The 18575-nt window shown below is 40.0% G+C and overlaps 1 protein-coding gene across 1 annotated transcript in view; it reads left to right on the top strand.

Annotated features, from left to right (window-relative positions):
* The window catches only part of ENO4 (enolase 4), a 33628-nt gene that overhangs the window by 9450 nt on the left and 5603 nt on the right, over positions 1-18575 (top strand). The window contains exons 4-9 of the mRNA XM_048858648.2: positions 1008-1153; positions 3306-3475; positions 3759-3890; positions 7109-7174; positions 14300-14467; positions 16637-16762. Of these exons, the coding sequence (XP_048714605.1) occupies positions 1008-1153; positions 3306-3475; positions 3759-3890; positions 7109-7174; positions 14300-14467; positions 16637-16762 (808 nt within the window). The remainder of the gene's footprint in view (positions 1-1007; positions 1154-3305; positions 3476-3758; positions 3891-7108; positions 7175-14299; positions 14468-16636; positions 16763-18575) is intronic.

The raw sequence follows: 18575 nt of genomic DNA, 5'->3' as shown, positions 1-18575 counted from the left end.
TGGTATGACCTCTCTTCATCCTCTGCAGTTCCAAGAGTTACTGGCAGCTACCTCTTGGAAGGGATCAGCTTTCTAACAGGAGCAGCTGCAGGAAGACTAGTAGCCAGGACTTCCTTTTTACTTGTTGGAATGGAGTATATCATATGCCTGACCGGTATAAACTGTTGCATTCCAAGAAAATTAGCTCTGTGGTACTTGCTTAGTGGAGTAAAGCTTCACTATGGATGAAATTCATCTAATTGATGGGAGCCTGAACAAAACCATTGATTTACCACTTATATGGCCTTATTCCTACTGCACTGGGGTAATTTTCACTCTATATGTTGCTTCCATTGTATACAAACAACTAAAATACAGCCAATTCTGAAGCAGCAGCCATATAACCAGAGCTCAACTCTAGAGAAAGATGACCTTTTGGATAAGCAAATTAGGCCAAATTCTGACAATTTGGGGAAGTGCCATGGGATTTTTAATATCCGTGCAAAGCAAATAAGTCTTCCTTTTGAGGGTCTTCTCTGTATAGAGCTCACATTATTTACCGTGGAAGGATAAAGAGCTGAGTCAACCTTGCTGAGTTTGAAGGAGTTTTTGCACTTCAAGCTGGTTGTTTAGACCACTAAGCCATCTCCTCTGAGTTTCAATTCAATAGGATTTGAAATAGCTGAAAAATGAGGTTTAATTACTAAACAGCATTGCCGTCCTCATTTGAATATGTATACTTTGCTGTTCTGTTACTTCTGTCCAGAGTTTTCAAAGTACATATCTATTAAGCCTTATAACATCCCTTTGTGACGTGTATTATTAAACCTATTTTAGAGATGGCTAGACCGAGGCACAAAGAAGTTTATTGACTTTCTCAGGTTCACATGAGGCGTCAGCAGCAGAACCATGAATAGATCTTAATTCATTTCCCAGCATGTGCTTTTCCCACTAGTCCATACCTGCTCCTCATCTACCTAATAATATTCTTAAGCAACTAATCATTATGCCTTTTCTTTTCCCATCAGTGAATACTTTGCAAAGAAGGTAGAAGAAGAAAAAGAAAGAAAGGAAATTGAAAGGGAAGAACAAGAAGCAGCAATTTCTGCACCTGCATGCGTTCCAGCTTTATCAGCTGTAACACCATCTGGCAAAAAAAAAGGAGTCAAATTAGGTTTCAGTTGATTTTCTTCTAATATTTCGTGCAAAATAGGTATCAATAAAGATGCTAGCATTCCTTCTGTAGCTCCCCATGGGCACTGAAAGGTAGCAGTGCTTCTCTATCGTGATTTTGTAGCAGGATCCCAGACCTCCTTCCTGGCCACTAGCTGCAGTTCCTCTCTACCAGAGCACCAGTCAGCAATGAGAATAAGTCATCTCCACTGCAAAGCTTGGGGAACGGGGAGAAGAGAACAAAGCATGCTCAGTCAGCCACATGGGATAGTGTAATGGAGCCTCTTTCCAGGTTGTGATTGACCTAGTTGGGGGGAGAGGGGGTCCACTCTTCATCCTGGGAATGAGAATGGAGGAGGATGTGGATGAAAATTATGGGGGAGGAAGTGGGAACCATAGGAATAAGCAGGAAAATGTGAGTGGAATGAAGATGGGGAGAAGAAACAATGGGGGAAGAGAAGAGAAATTGGGGAACACAGAAAGGGGGAAGAATGGAGGTGAGAAGGCAAACAGAATACAGAGGAAAGGGGAGGGATCTGCGAAGAGAGGGAATCAGACAGTGAGGCAGTGTGGAGAGGAGAAGCAGAAAGAATAAAAATGACTAAGGAGGGGGAAGAGAAAGTGGTATGAGCAAAGGAAAATGGGTGGTGGAGACCAAAGGTAATAAATATATGGGCAAAAGTAAGGAGAAAGAGTATGTACATGCTGCCTTCCTCACTTCCTCAGAGAAATAGTCTCCTTTCTATTATCTTCTTTCTGTGGAATTGGAGAGTAAGCCATCACCTCTGCTGATGATGATGCCTCATCATGTTTATCTTGTTATTGACTTCTTTCTTATTTTGTAAAATCAGTATAATTTCTTGAGATTGTTTTATAGATGTGCACGTTAATGCAAATATACATCTATTGTCCAACTTAGATTATTAGTTATGCTATCCACAGTTATCATGTCCATTCTCAGATGTCATCTTTTGCTTCACACAGTAGTTTTAGTGGGTTTTGATACCCAACTGTCATTGACTACTTAGTTTCAGTAGTTATCATTGATTTCTTGCTGAATGTAAAAATCGATAAATACATACTTATTTAAGAAAGTTTTGGCTATTAGAAGTCAATGGGTGTGGCTACTGACTCACAGTGAAGGGGTAGTAGATACTCAACTGCTGTTAGCTGGTTTTAGAATGTACTCTGTCTGGTTGCATGTGGCACAAAAGACCATTTCCTACAAAGAATCTTTGGAGAACAAAACAACTGTTTGCTTTAGCTTTTGATCATTCACTTACTTCATCCCTATTGGTGCTGCACTTTACCCTGTGGGTATAAGTGGTGTAGAATCTATCACATGCTGTAAATGTAGTTCAGGTCCTATTTTGGTGAATCTTCACTTACAATACTACAAATGTACTCTGTTGTATTTGTATTTTGTTATTGAAAATTGCTCTGCAATGCTGGTATGAAGGGTCAGATTTTCAAAAGAGCATGTATTTAGGAACCAAAATAAATGATAAGATTTTCAAAGGAGGTACGTTGGATGCTGAGCACTTTTGAAAAATCTAGCCCAAATTGTGGGTGTTGAACACTTGAAAATCTGGTCCCTTCAGTTCATGGCTTAAGGGTGCTATATTCTTCTTAGTGTACATGTTACTTAGCAGAAAACAGAAGGTGCACTTTGTCTCAAAGAGCTTATAATGTAAACTAGATAAATGCAGAAAATGATGAAAACTAGAAAGGAAGGGAGGGGTGAGGTTTACAACAAATAAAGAACATGCAAAACATGCTTTGCGTATGGAGTTTGAAAGATCAGATTATTACATCTAAATACAGAGAAGGGCAAAAGATAAGATCTAGAAATCAGTGGTTAAAAGCTAGCTGAAGGAAGTGAATTTTGAGGGATTTAAAATCAGAAAGGAGGCAGAATGCATTGTGCAGTTGGAGATCAAGATAACCCCAAGTGATGAGAGCTGCAAGATACAACAAAAATGGATTGATTATTTGAAATAAACATCAAATTAATCCTTAAAATAATAGTGCATCAATTAATATGCATAACATTTAATGCAATATTTTACTTATTTGTAGGATGCTGATATTTTAGGTACACAACTGAATTTTAAACTGGTAAAACATTTAGTAAATATTCTTAATCACGTCAGGGAAGAAGTGTTCTGTTGCAGAGAAACCAATCCCACCTGCAGAACCCATTGAACCAGTGCTCTGTGGCAGCATAGCCATTGGAGGATTATCACTTGCTGTTGCTAAAACTGGTGCCACCATTAACAACACACCTTTGTATTTACATCTTGCACTGATGAAACGTGATCAGGTAATTGACAATATATATTTTTTTCATTTTGTCTCAGCTGTAGTCACTGTTCCAGAGTTGTGTACTTCAGGAATGTTCAGTGAAAAGCTGTATAGTTTGATACCCATTGTCAGATGACTCCTTATATGACATAATCCAAAACTCATTGAGGTCAATGGAGGGAATCTTTCCACTCACTTCATTGGGCTTTGGATCAGGTCTGTAACGAAAATAAACAAGAAAACACTTGGTTAAACAATAAGAGTTAAACAGTCTTATTTTCACATGGCTTTCTCAATTTCAGGATTTGCCTAAGGAATTGACTGTGCCACTACCAATGGTCACTCTGTTGAGCTGTGGAAAATCGTCATCTGGAAAACTGAAGTTAATGAAAGAAGTGATGCTTATACCACCCACAGAGTTAACAGTTAAACAAGTACTGTATGCTACTATTTTCACTTTAATTTTATGACATCATAATTTATTGAACTCATAACTTTTAGATACAGTCCTGAGAAAGTGGTTTTTTTATTTCTGTTTATGGGTGAGGTCAGAGTTTCCTTAACAAAATGTTATTGCAGAACTGAATAGTTAGGATATGGAATCTTTTGTATTGCAGATCTCCAAATATAAAGTATGTGTGTCTAGTGGATCACAGGAATCAATTCAATTAAAAGCAGCAGCAGAGTTTTGTAATACGGTGGAAGCATATAATAGGCTTGTATAAAATGCATAATATAATTGGTATAATAGGCTTGCCATTCATAGATAATAAATCATATCATTCAGTGTATAGCACACAGTGAAAGGATGACCACAAGAAAAGTACACAATAAGATGTAAAAATCTTTGTGAACAAATCATTTTTAAAATGAAACGATGTAGAAGGGAAAGCAAAGAGGAACAAAAACCCATTAAAGTGGCAGGAAGGGTGGATAAGGGCAGGCTGGGTCAACACCTTATTTGCTTAACTGTATGTGGCATTAAAGAATGTATCTGCACAAGATGCCTACATTAAAGCTGTACTCTGTTTTGTATGCCAGTGACCTGAACAAAGTAGCTGAGCTTTACTCTTGTTGTTTATAATTGTCACCAAAACCTATTGTGCCTTTCAAAGGCATAATGCCTCCTGGGTGCTTGAGTGGGGAGCAACGAGAGATTCTTTGCTACAACATGCAGTAGCAAGAATAGCATGCCCCCTGTGTGGTTATGTTATTTGACTGTGACCTCTGCCTCCACTAGTGCACCTATGTAGGCATGATTAACATAATATGAAGGCATATGATTTATGAAGGGAGGGTTAATCTTTTCCTTATTCAGTTGAAGAGGAAAGATAGTCTTGTGGTTAAGCAGTAGACTATGACTGAAGATTGGAGTTCATTTTCTGACTGCCACAGCCTTCCTGTGTGAGCTTAACCTCTTTGTTCCTCCATTCCTTGCTTGTAAAATGGAGATCGCAATACTTTCCTACTTCACGGAGTTGGGAAAGATAAATACATAAGTGTTTCTGAGGTGCTTAGATGCTAGTCTCCTAGGGCTTGTCTGCAAAAAGACACTCAGAAAAATTAATTCAAATTAACTAAAAGTGTGAATTTAAAGTAGAAAGAAAAGGAGTACTTGTGGCACCTTAGAGACTAACCAATTTATTTGAGCATAAGCTTTCGTGAGCTACAGCTCACTTCATCGGATGCATACTGTGGAAAGTGTAGAAGATCTTTTTATACACACAAAGCATGAAAAAATACTTCCCCCTACCCCACTCTCCTGCTGGTAATAGCTTATCTAAAGTGACCACTCTCCTTAGAATGTGTATGATAATCAAGGTGGGCCATTTCCAGCACAAATCCAGGGTTTAACAAGAACGTCTGGGGTGGGGGGGGGAGGAAAAAACAAGGGGAAATAGGTTACCTTGCATAATGACTTAGCCACTCCCAGTCTCTATTCAAGCCTAAGTTAATTGTATCCAATTTGCAAATGAATTCCAATTCAGCAGTCTCTCGCTGGAGTCTGGATTTGAAGTTTTTTTTTTGTAATATCGCAACTTTCATGTCTGTAATCGCGTGACTAGAGAGATTGAAGTGTTCTCCAACTGGTTTATGAATGTTATAATTCTTGACATCTGATTTGTGTCCATTTATTCTTTTACGTAGAGATTGTCCAGTTTGACCAATGTACATGGCAGAGGGGCATTGCTGGCACATGATGGCATATATCACATTGGTGGATGTGCAGGTGAACGAGCCCCTGATAGTGTGGCTGATGTTATTAGGCCCTGTGATGGTGTCCCCTGAATAGATATGTGGGCACAGTTGGCAACGGGCTTTGTTGCAAGGATAGGTTCCTGGGTTAGTGGTTCTGTTGTGTGGTATGTGTTTGCCGGTGAGTATTTGCTTCAGGTTGGGGGGCTGTCTGTAGGCAAGGACTGGCCTGTCTCCGAAGATTTGTGAGAGTGTTGGGTCATCCTTCAGGATAGGTTGTAGATCCTTAATAATGCGTTGGAGGGGTTTTAGTTGGGGGCTGAAGGTGACGGCTAGTGGCGTTCTGTTATTTTCTTTGTTAGGCCTGTCCTGTAGTAGGTGACTTCTGGGAACTCTTCTGCCTCTATCAGTCTGTTTCTTCACTTCTGCAGGTGGGTATTGTAGTTGTAAGAATGCTTGATAGAGATCTTGTAGGTGTTTGTCTCTGTCTGAGGGGTTGGAGCAAATGCGGTTGTATCACAGAGCTTGGCTGTAGACAATGGATTGCGTGGTGTGGTCAGGGTGAAAGCTGGAGGCATGTAGGTAGGAATAGCAGTCAGTAGGTTTCCGGGATAGGGTGGTCTTTATGTGACCATCGTTTAGGTTATTTAAACTGCATTAAAACCCTGGGTGGACACTTTGATTCAGAAAGAAAGTGGCCTTAATTCACTTTAGCACAATTGGAAGTGAATTACTCTAAAACAAATTAAGACCATTTTAATTCTGAATAAGAGTGTCCACCCAGGGGTTCCACGTAGTTTAACTAATCCACTTTAAGAATTAATTCAGATTAATTTACCAGAGTATCCTTGTATAGACAAGCCCTTACATAGATAGATCTAGGGAGGTGCTGATTGGTAGGCATGGGCAGTTATACAGATGATATTTGGTCCCTGAATATCATCTTCCCAACAGGCTTGTGATCCTATCCACTGGGGACTCCTTCTCCCAGCACATCCCCTTAGTTGAAGTTATATATTATGAGGTGGAGCATAGACAGGTAGCCTCCTTTCCTGGTGCCTACATCACTTTTTGAGTTTTGAGGCAGTCATCTAGCTTTTCCCCTCCTCTTAGATCTTAAGGGGGCAGACCAATGTGTCTGTTGGTTGTTAATTCAGGTAGGGTTCTTCTTAGGGTTCTGCTTACTTCCATTCAGCAAGACAAAGAATCATTGGTCCTAGCTCCACTGCTACTGGCCCTCTAGCACTGGAGAAGCTTGAGCATATCAAAAGGCCATGGATAATTTGGGATTTGTGTTTGTGCTAATCAGACCTACAGAATAAAAATGTGCACTGGAATGTGTGCATTAGGAGCTACATTTTTTTTAAATAAAAGAAAATTTTCTCATGTTTTAATTTACATTCTTAATGCAAAATAATAATTCTGTTTTGGATGACTATTGTTATTTAATTTAAAGGGTACTGAAAGGCTTCTGGAGATTCAGAAACAAATGATGAGGTTGCTGGATCCTGTAGTCAAAGGGGTAAGATAAAAACTAATCCTAATTTAATAACTTGTGGAGTTAATACTGTTGATATGCTTCATATGGCCTCTCTAATACTGAACATAAGATTTATTATTTGACATTCATATCTGTCACCTGTGTATATTGAAAAACTGGCCTTGTATCACATTTCTATCAGTTTTGTGGCATTAGGGTAACCAGATTTCCTGATAGTATGAGCCCCGATATTAGGGGCTTTGTCTTATATACCCAACTATCCCTTCCCCGCCTCCCCCTGAAAAAAAAGTGTCCTGATTTTTCACACTTGCTGTCTGGTCACCCTAGGCACAATATAGTAAATGCATTTATTTCACACACCCACATATTATACACACATTATAGCAGAGCAATAGCTCTACTACAGTTAAGATTAAGGCCAGCTTTCCGTTTAAAGCTTGATTGTTCTAAGTGCCCTAAAATCTGTAGGGTAATTAGATCGCCTTGAAATTTGGTTTTTTGAATGGGGCGGTGAGGTAAGGTCAGTGACCCAAATTTGGAACCATTTAACAAAGGTTTTCTGAGATACAGTTCCAAGAAAAGTACAAACAAAAAATAGTGTTTTATGAAATTCACAGATTCTACCAATTTTGAAGTTTGAAATCCACCCTAGGCAGAAATCTAAGCATGAACTGTAAACAGTTGTGAAAAATCTGCTTCTGTCAAGGGTGTTTTTTGCGATATGTAATCTAAGTGTAGCAAAGTACTCAGAAGGTGCTGTGACTATTTTTGAAAAGAAAATAAATTACACATGTGAGTACTCACTGGGAGGGAAGGGGTGATGGGTGCAAGAGTAAGTGGTAACAAGGGAAGAGAGGGTTGGGTCTTCAGTGAGGGATGGGAGTATTATGGGAAGGGGAGATAAATGGAAATGGGTGGAGGGAAGGGAAGAGGGCTTGGGGACTCAGCTAAAGAGGAGAGGGCCGGAACGGGAGGGTGGGAAAGGAAAAGACAGGAGGGGTTGGAGAATATGAGGGGTAGCAGAGGAAGTTGGGCTTTTAGGGAACTGTGGACTTGTCAGCCCTTCTGTGTACATGCTGGACTGTGATGGAGCTCTACACCATTGCTGGCTGTGTATTCTGGGATCTAGAGGACCCTGCTCGTCTTTAGGTGTCTGAGCCCCTCTCCCTGAAATCCAGAAAATGAGTAGTTAACATACACCTCCCCTGTGTGTGGAGTGGGTGTGAATGGGCAGGGCTAGCCAGACCGTGTGGTGGAGGGAGCCCGGTTTGGAGGAGGGTTGGATTGGGTGGAGTTAAGGCATGGCTTGTGAAGCCTGACTGAAGCAGGGGCAGCGTCCCAGCTTGGGATGGGTAGTGGGAGTGAGGAGCCAGCTCAGTGCAGCTTGGGCTATATAACTAAGGTGGTGTGCCACTTTCCGGTAAGCTGCTGCCTGTGATATATGCATGCAGCAGCACAGGGCAGGAGATAGGAAGGAGCAACTTCTGGCTTCTGAAGTGCTAACTAATGGCTTAATGGGATGGGGAAGGTTGGGGAGGGGGAGCTGGAAATGTTGGTGGAAGGGCTATATGTTGTGAGGAATGGTGGGATAGAGGGTGGAGAAGGAGTGAAACACACCAGTCTCTCACACTCAAAGTTATTGTAACCACCATGCGTTAAAACTGTCAAGGTTTGGGGACGTAGACCATGGATAAGTTTTCTATGACCGGCCTTGGTAGCAACTACACATTGCAAACATTTCAAAGCACAACATTATCCCTATTCCACAACAATAAAATGTACAGAATGGGGGAGGAGCTATGAAGAATCACATTGCAACTATGTGATCTAGTGGAAGACTACTGAACTGGGACTGTTCCTAGCTCTTCCATTGGCCTGCTGGGAGACTGTGGGCAAGTCACTTCACCTCTCAGTGTCCCATCTGTAAAATGGGGATAATGACGTAAAGTTCTTTGAAGTCTAGTGATGAAAAGCACTATGTAAAACTAGGGGTTTTTAATTATTACCTAGCCCCAGAAGCATATCCGGTACAAACCTAGGTGAAAACTACAACTGTCTGAATGAACACAAACATCTACCAACAAACCCCTTTCTCCAGATCATTTACCAATCCTATTCAACTTATTCACAAATGATCTGGAGAAAGGGGTAAACAGTGAGGTGGCAAAGTTTGCAGATGATACTAGACGGCTCAAGATAGTTAAGACCAAAGCAGACTGTGAAGTACTTCAAAAAGATCGCACAAAACCAAGTGATTGGGCAACAAAATTGCAAATGAAATTTCATGTGGATAAATGTAAAGTAATGCACATTGGAAAAAATAACCCCAACTATTCATACAATATGATGGGGGCTAATTTATCTACAACTAATCAGGAGAAAGATCTTGGAGTCATCATGGATAGTTCTCTGAAGTCGTCCACGCAGTGTGCAGCGGCAGTCAAAAAAGCAAACGGGATGTTAGGAATCATTAAAAAAGGGATAGAGAATAAGACGGAGAATATCTTTTTGCCCTTATATAAATCCATGATATGCCCACATCTTGAATACTGCGTACAGATGTGGCATTAGAAAAGGTTCAGAAAAGGGCAACTAAAATGATTAGGGGTTTGGAACGGGTCCCATATGAGGAGAGATTAAAGAGGCTAAGACTTTTCAGCTTGAAAAAGAGGAGACTAAGGGGGATATGATAGAGGTATATAAAATCGTGAGTGGTGTGGAGAAAGTGAATAAGTAAAAGTTATTTACTTGTTCCCATAATATAAGAACTGGGGGCCACCAAGTGAAATTAATGGGTAGCAGGTTTAAAACAAATAAAAGGAAGTTCTTCTTCACTCAGCGCACAGTCAATCTGTGGAACTCCCTTGCCTGAGGAGATTGTGAAGGCTAGGACTATAACAGGGTTTAAAAGAGATCTGGATCAATTCATGGAAGTTAAGTCCATTAATGGCCAGGATGAGTAAGGAATGGTTTCCCTAGCCTCTGTTTGTCAGAGGGAAGAGATGGATGGCAGGAGAGAGATCACTAGATCATTACCTGTTAGGTTAGGTACCTCTGGGGCACCTGGCATTGGCCACCGTCAGTAGACAGGATACTGGGCTGGATGGACCTTTGGTCTGACCCAGTATGGCCGTTCTTATGTTCTTAAACATTTCTCTTTGTTTAAAAAAATTAGAAAATGGCAATAAACTTTGTTAACACAGAGGTAAGGTTGCCTGATGATATCTTGTGCACTTCCAGAACATCGAGTTCATCAAAACTCAAACATCTGAAAGCCAGGAAATAAGAGTTCAGGTAAATGCTCATACAGCCTTAATTGTACTCTCTGAGTGGTGCCCATAATACACACACTCCCAAGTGCTACCTGGACTTGCCCTACGCCCAAACACACAGCCTACTCCCCTGACAGAGTATCACAGTTGTCAAATTTTACAACTCCTTCACACTTGCACATAAGATACCACCTAAACCTATATTTTCCCCTACCCAACATTAAACCCACAGAGTTCTTTCATATCCCACCTTTCTACTGTCAATACCCATGGCAAGAAGACCCCAGTGCCCTACTACTGACACAACCTACACAATTCTGTATTGAAATGATGCAGATTGGAACCTCAAGGTACCCATAAATCTCTCTCCTTTGACAACATACATGAGAGGACTCAGACCCAGATCTCTTCATATCAGAATCACAGCTCTTCCAAGCTACTGCATTTTATTCTTCCAGCATTTAGTACAGCTACACTACACAGTGAACCCAGATAATTTCCAGCGGTTATTGCCAGCTGTAGGGGGCATTTACCTTAATTCTGTATTTCCTGGTTTTCAGAAGTTTTAGTTTCACTGCACTTGACATTCTGGAAGGGCATGAACCAGGCAACCTTAAGTGCGTTAACAATGTCTTTTGCCATTTGTCTCTCTCTCTCTCTCTCACACACACACACACACACATAAACAAACCCCTGTTTGGTGACATTGAACTTTAATCAGAAATGTAGAATAGAACATTTTCACAAATGCGAGACAACCCTCTATTCCATTATCCTTACAAGAAAAACTGCAATAAGAAGAAAACACATTCCAGCATAAGTACAATGTAAAAGAAATGACCCTGCTCCTGCAAAGGCACTTTTAACTTTACACACAAAATAGTTCTACTAAAGTCAGTAGGATTATTGACAAAGTATGTAAAGTTAAGTGTGCATACATTTTTTGCGGGATTGGGGCCCTAGTTATTCTTCAGGTGCATAGTCAGTCCAGATCCACACTTTTGGGAGAACATATGCAGTTGGCACAGAAAGTGAAAATTTTCTGGAAAAAGCAGCAATGCACATTCTTCATTGAAATGAACATTTGGAGAGGAGTTATTGTGTGGTATAAAACAATATCATTACTTTGTACTATACACAGAATACTCCTCTTCTATGTTTTCCAAAATAATGTTTTCTAAACCTAAAGGAGTACACTTAATGTTATGAGATCAAAGTTTGATCAACTCTTTTTCTTTTCGTTTCTCTTCCTGAAATAATTATGTAATTCTTGGATTTTCCCAAACGAAACTGCTTCATTGCTTTTTCTTCAGTGCCAACAGTCCAGCCCTCAGCTAACAGATAGTAAAAAAGGCAGTGCACGTAGTGCAGTGAAAAGGGCTCCGGTAAGAAAACAGATTTTAGTTTTAAGCTTCCAGAGGATTATCATGAACAACAGGAAGCCCAAACATTCTACGTTATAAAATGTTCATTTAAAGCAGCCCCTTTAAAAGGTCAAAGTCAAGACTTCTAAATTCCAGATAGGACACATTTTGTATACTCTAATAGGAAGTGTTTTTTTGGATTCTATTAGCTAACACTTCACCCCCCCCTGCAAAAAAAACCATGGGGGGGTACTCCACATAGTTCATCACAGGGAGCCCCGACGCATCATATGCATAGGGGAGGGATTTGGGAGGCCAGTGAGGAGGCAAAGAGCATGACCCTCTCACTACATAGATCCTTGAGACAACTGCATGTAAGGATTGTCCCTCTGTGTTGCTTCCTATCCTTGGCAGCACAACTGCCTGGGAACCCACTCTACCTTTGATTTACCACACCCCTCTGAAACTAGTAGAAAATAGTATTGTCAAGTTTCTATTTAGGTATTATAAACAATTAAAATCAAAGCTATTAAAATAGATTTTGGGGTGAGGATTGTTATACTGAAGTTTTGGGGCTTTTGCTTAATACAGAAGGTGGGTTTTTTGGTTTCATTCATTTTTAGCCTGAAAAGGTTGATAAAACCTCCCCTGTCGACTCTGGCTGCGCCTCTCGCAGTGGCGGAGTACAGGAGTCAACAGGAGAGCGCTCGGGGGTCTATTTATCGCATCTAGACTAGATGCGATAAATTGACCCCCGCTGGATTGGTCGCTGCCCGCCAAACTGGCGGGTAGTATAGACATACCCTAAAACTGCAGTGTAGATGTTTGGGCTAGGACTGGAGCTTGAGCTCTGGGGCCCTCCTCTCTTGAAGTGTCTGAGAACTCGGGCTCCAGCCCAAGCCTGAACATCTACACCACAATTACACAGCCCTGCAAGCCCAATCCCTGCGAGCTCAAGTCAGATGACACAGACCAGCCATGGGTGTCTAATTGCAACGTAGATGTAACCTTAGCGGTATCTGTACTGGGGCTTAGGTCAGCTTAACTACTTCTCTTAGCGACATAGTTAGGTCAACCTAAGTTTTAGGTGTAGACCAGGCCTCAGGAGGAAACAAAAATAAAGAAATTGAAAAGAAACAATTTAGAGAAATCATATGAAAATACAAACTTAAGCCTTATCCTGGGAATATGATAGCATTCAGGTGGACTCATGCACTATCCGTTGCAGAATCATATTCTTATCTTAATGCTATATCTAGATAACTATGAGTGAAATAAATTGCCTTTCACTTCTTCCATCTGGTACAAGACTCTTTCTCTCTCACACAGTAATCTGAACTGTATTCATCTCTCCAAATTTTATATTTGAGAGAAGGTCCCCAACTCAGTCTCTGTAGCTAGTCTTCTGCTCCTTCTTATGGGTCTTACTCCTTCAAGACCTCTTGAGTTTAGGCAGAGACACTGTGTCACCTTCCCAACTAACTCTCTCCTCAATAGAACCCAGTTCTGCTGAGTTACCTTGGCAACCTCATGATGTCATTCAATCTGTTTAGGTGGTAGCAACAGTTTACCAGTGTATTACATAGACATAGTCCCATGAGGTCCCTGAAGGAGAACTCTATGTAAGCTCGAAAGCTTGTCTGTATTACCAACAGAAGTTGGTCTAATAAAAGTTATTACCTCACCCATCTTGTCTCTCTAATATCCTGGGACTAACACAGCTACAACACTCATTTATTACGTAACATTTATAGCAGTAGAGTTTATAAAGCAACACAACTTTTGTAGCTGGTTAAACACCAAAGCAGAGCTGAGATACTTGATTTAGTGCAAATCTGCTTATGGCTAGTATATTCCCACATCAGAAACATTATGCCTGATGTTCAACAAGATAAAGACCATACCATAGCTATATTTCCTGCAACATTTTGTTTCCTCATGAGGGCTTGAAAGAGCTGTACTATGTCTTGAATGTTCCAATAGTGTCACGTTGAGGTACCGGATGAGGATAACTGAGTGGGAAGTGAGTTTGAAATGTAAATGACAGTTGGAAGGAAAAGGCATGATCTATAACAAGGAAAACTTTTTCATAGCATTCACCACTTCTTAATGGAGATTGGGAGGGGAGGGGATCCACAGGGCAATCACAGATGTGCAGACCAACTTCCATTTGTAATTTCATAACAGACTTTTGGCAATTACAAAATTTGCTTATGTGGAAAGGCAGTACTAAGAGGGCCTTTATAGTATTTTGGCTGTCTTTTAATGAACTATAGCAGCTGGAAACAGGTGAGCCAGAACCATGGGACCAGCCTTAGTTTTCAGGCTAGCCTTCCTTCCATGGACCAGCTTTTGGGAACCTCTCATTACATAGTGTATTGTCCATAAGGTTTTCAGTATCATTTGTGAGAGGAGAACATTATATTTTTCTGAGCTGATGTTGACTGAAATCCGACTGTCCTATAGCTACATATATGTTAATACAGATATTGTTTCTATTTTATTTCCAGCCATCAGTTTTAAAGAGAATATCCCATTTGGGGTGCTTAATAACAGGGTGTGATAGTCTAGAACAACCTCTGATCTTAATGCAAACAGCTTGCAGGAATCTCGGTCTGGAACTAGGAATAGATGTACATTTAGCAATAAACTGTGCTGCTCATGAATTGATGGACTATGTAAGTTATTTTTAATATCTCTTCTTTAACTGATTTTAAAGTGATTGCTTATTTGTTCTGTGGTAGCACATAGATGTCACAACCACATTGTGTTGGCAGTGTACAAATATACAACAAACACAAGTCTTCTGCCCTGATACACGAGGCTTTGAACATGTAGCCCCCGGTGGTGTGCACCACCCAAGACAGCAGAAATGTTATGGGTGAGTGGAGGGAAGCAAGCTTCAGGGAGACCACTCAGTTGTCTCAGCCCCTTGTGTACTATGCAGCAGAGCTCTGTAGTGACTCTCTGCATATGAACATGGGGAACAAGGGGCAGCTAGTGTGATGAGATATACCCATACCTACTAACAGAATGGGTCCACAGGAATAAAACCTTGCATGGAGCAAGGCGCAATGGGCCACGGCAGCTATTCCTCCTTATGACCTGGCGTAGCAGCTGTGGCTCGCTTCGGAGACACTTGGGACAGTTGCGACGAAGTCATCCATCCCTTTTCATGTGGGGTGTGGTCCATTATTCAGGATTTGGCCTTGAGAACTTAAACACTGAAAAGCTAATTGTGCCAGCCAGCTCACTCTTATTTTTCTTTGTTTGAGACTTTTCTGATCAATCGTAGCAAACTGCTTTAATGGACAAATATTCATTACTAGTTAAATTGAGCAAGCTAAATTCATTTCACTTATGACCTAAGCTGGATGCGAGTTTCCAAAAGAGCCTTCGCTCATCATACCAATGTGCAGATTAATTATATGCCTAGCTTCCACCCCCTCTTGCCTTTAAATGTTTAAATATCTTCATATTCTGCAAAGTAATGGATTCCTGCTGTAATCCATTCACACTATTCTTCCCCTGCCCCCGTATTTTATTGTATAACACCTGTTATGTTTTAAGGCTATACACACATCAAGGTGTAGGGTACAATCTACTCTGTAAAACAAAAAAATGTGCAGCAGCGAGTCTCAGATGTGGGCCCATGACAGGGCTAAAAATAGCAGTCTAGATGTTCCTGCTGGGGCTGAAGCCTGAGCTCTGAGACCCAGTGAGAGGGGTGAGTCTCAGAACCAGGCTCCAGCCTAGCAGGAATGGCTACACTGCTATTTTTAGTCCTGTAGCACAAGCCCTGTGAACCCAAGTTAGTTGATCCAGTCTCTGAGACTTGTTGCTGCAGGTTTTTTGTTTTCTTGCAGTGTAGATGTACTCAAAGACCTGTTATTGCTTAGTACAACTTCACCTATTGAACAGGACTATGTGGCACTCTTATAATTGGCTGTCAACATTTCTATGACATATTCCTATTTTAGCAATGTCTATAACTTTGTCAGATTTATTTACCTCAGGCTGAAATTTTGAAAAGTATTTTTTGGGTGTTTTTAAAGTTTAGAAATCAGTCAAGATGCTTTTTATTTAGAAAAGATTATGTACTATTCTGTCTGGCTTAGTATTTAGGTTTTTTATGTTCTGAGTGCTGTCAATGACAGAAACCCTTCATTGTTAATATCAGATATTTTATAAGATGCTTGTGGTGCGTAACAGAAACTGTGCCAATTGATGCCAATTTGGCACACACAGAAATCCTATTTTAAGATGAACAGAACCTTAAATGATGAAACAACGGGAACTGTCATAACATTAATGGTATGTGAAGGTGATGAAAGCTGAAAGTTCTCCTGCAGTTTGACATTCTGCCATTAATTCTACCTCTACCTAAACAGAATTGCCAACCTCAAGTGTGCAAAAATCATGAGTCAGGTCCCACAAATCACAAGAATGGCATAAAAACAATATATATTTTGCTTCTTTTTCTTTGCCCTCTGGTTTCTGAGCCTTTAGAGTGCGCTCATTTCATGTTTTCAAGGTTTTTTCTGCACTCATTAAGGCTAGAAACTTTGTGTGGGGTATGTGTGTGAAAAGCTCACAATAAAATCACGAGAGTTGGCAACACTGCCTTGGACATGCAGAGGTCTAAAAATAGCAGGAGGTAAACTCCATCCACCTCACACAAAGCCTGAGTAAATAGCTAATGGTCTGTGGACTGAAATAAGGGCTGTGTACCCTGCATTCACCTCGGATGGGTTTTGTGGCCACTGGATCTGCATGATTGCATAGAAATTGTTTACCACAAAATTGCTACCGTTTTTATCTTTTACACATTTAACTTATGTTTTTAGACCAAAGGAAAATATGAAATACTGACTGGAACACTCAAGAGTCCTGATGAAATGGTAGATATGTATGTGGACCTAATTAATAAATACCCCTCTATTATTGCATTAGTAGATCCCCTGAGGAAAGAGGTAAGAGATATTTTGAAAGCTTTTAGATTATGCTTTGGGAAATATATTTTCTAAGGGAAATAAGAAGCCATACATAAACACTCGTGGGTGAAATTCACACCTATCCAGAGGGCCAGTACACCATTTATACACCACCTATATCCTACTTAATCCCCATTCTGAGAGCTTAAGTTGTACAAATGTGATGCATAGGCCATATGTTAACTCTCTGCACAGGCCTTGTGTACTCATCAGGAACCGTGGAAGGAATTTCACTGAGCTTGCATGTGTTTACCAAAAATTAAAACCATAAGGAAAAAGTGACATTTTTCACTCTCTTGGAGACACACAGAATGAAAATTTATGTCAGACTTCATTCACATGTCCACAAATTGGTAATATGGCTCTTACTTTATATACATTTGACATGACACTTGATAGAAATTAATCCTGATTAGTGTGAGCATAATGCAGATATACAATATATAATGTGTTTTAAAGAATTAAATGAAAATGAAGTTCTGGCAGATTCTACTTGCTAATAAGCCACTGTCATTTTAATGACACATCCTTTCTTGGGTGCTCATATAGTATTTTAGATACATTGCAAAAGTGAAAAACTACTTGTGAAGCAGGAAAAAAGAATTAGACATAGCTGTACATTCCTAAGAATCATTTAGTAATAAGTTGCTATGATACTGTCGCACCAACATTTACACTCCTACTGCAATATAAACCTATATTTGACAGTGCTGCTCAACAGCATTAAAAGGAGTGGTAGAACCACCTAGAATTAACTGGAGTATATTAACATTAGATTTAACTACCAATAAAATCAAAATTAGAAGAGACAAATGGATTTGGCCAATAAATTATAATTAAGTAGAATATTAAATATGATATTAAGATTTATATGGATGAAAGGGACAGATTTTATACATTTAAATATCAATGGTTTTATCATTGTTTCTAATTATGTTAATATATAGGTTTGCTATATTTCAAAAAGACAAAAACCCAACTATAGCCATGGAAATATATTTTCCACTGTTCTGCAGCCACATAATTTAATGTGGAATCTATCCTTCAGAGCAGAATTGTGCACCAAATCCCTAAGCTTTCATTTAAAAACAATGTAGCTTTCTAGCCTTCATGCTTATGAAGAAAACCTTAAAAATGTGAACCAAGGGTAAACCAATGCAATGTTGTCTTCCTGAATCTGCCCATAGCCTGAAACAATAGCTCTGAGAGGAGTGAACTGCCCCATTCATCTCAATGAGTTGACTCTGAAACCTAAAGCTGGCCATTTAAATATGAACGTTTAAAACAGTTTCATTGCTGATCATCCTAGCAGAAATGTATAGCTAGCTTTGCTTCTCTCAAAGTTCTAAACTGATTCACGCCCTTCCCAAGGTGCCAGAAGCCCAGATTGTTCCTTAGCTGCCAAAACTTCCGACTTCCCCTGACCGCTGCTGTGATGAAGTTACATGCTTTCAATATAGAAATCTGCAGAATATCAAAAATTGAATATGGGGCAGCTTAAAATAGTTCACTATTTAACAAAAACGAATGACCAAGCTTATTCACAACACAGCTTTTCCACAAACATTTGAGCATTTTAGAATTATCACTAATCTAGACCCATTTCCTCCATCCATTCTTATACAGCAAAACACTTTAGTGAGTGCTTAACTTTAGGCATGTGCTTAAGTGCCATTATCTTCAATGTGACTTAAGCATGTGCTTAAATGCTTTGCTGAATTGGAGCCCCACATAGTGCAAATTTCTAATTACAGATACAGATTCTGTGTGATTGGTAGAGCAAGAATTATGA

Source organism: Caretta caretta, chromosome 7 (assembly GCF_965140235.1).
Source record: "Caretta caretta isolate rCarCar2 chromosome 7, rCarCar1.hap1, whole genome shotgun sequence".
In the NCBI taxonomy this organism is placed as follows: domain Eukaryota; kingdom Metazoa; phylum Chordata; order Testudines; family Cheloniidae; genus Caretta; species Caretta caretta.
Note: the sequence above shows the minus strand (reverse complement) of the source record. Positions and strands in the feature narration are given on the sequence as shown.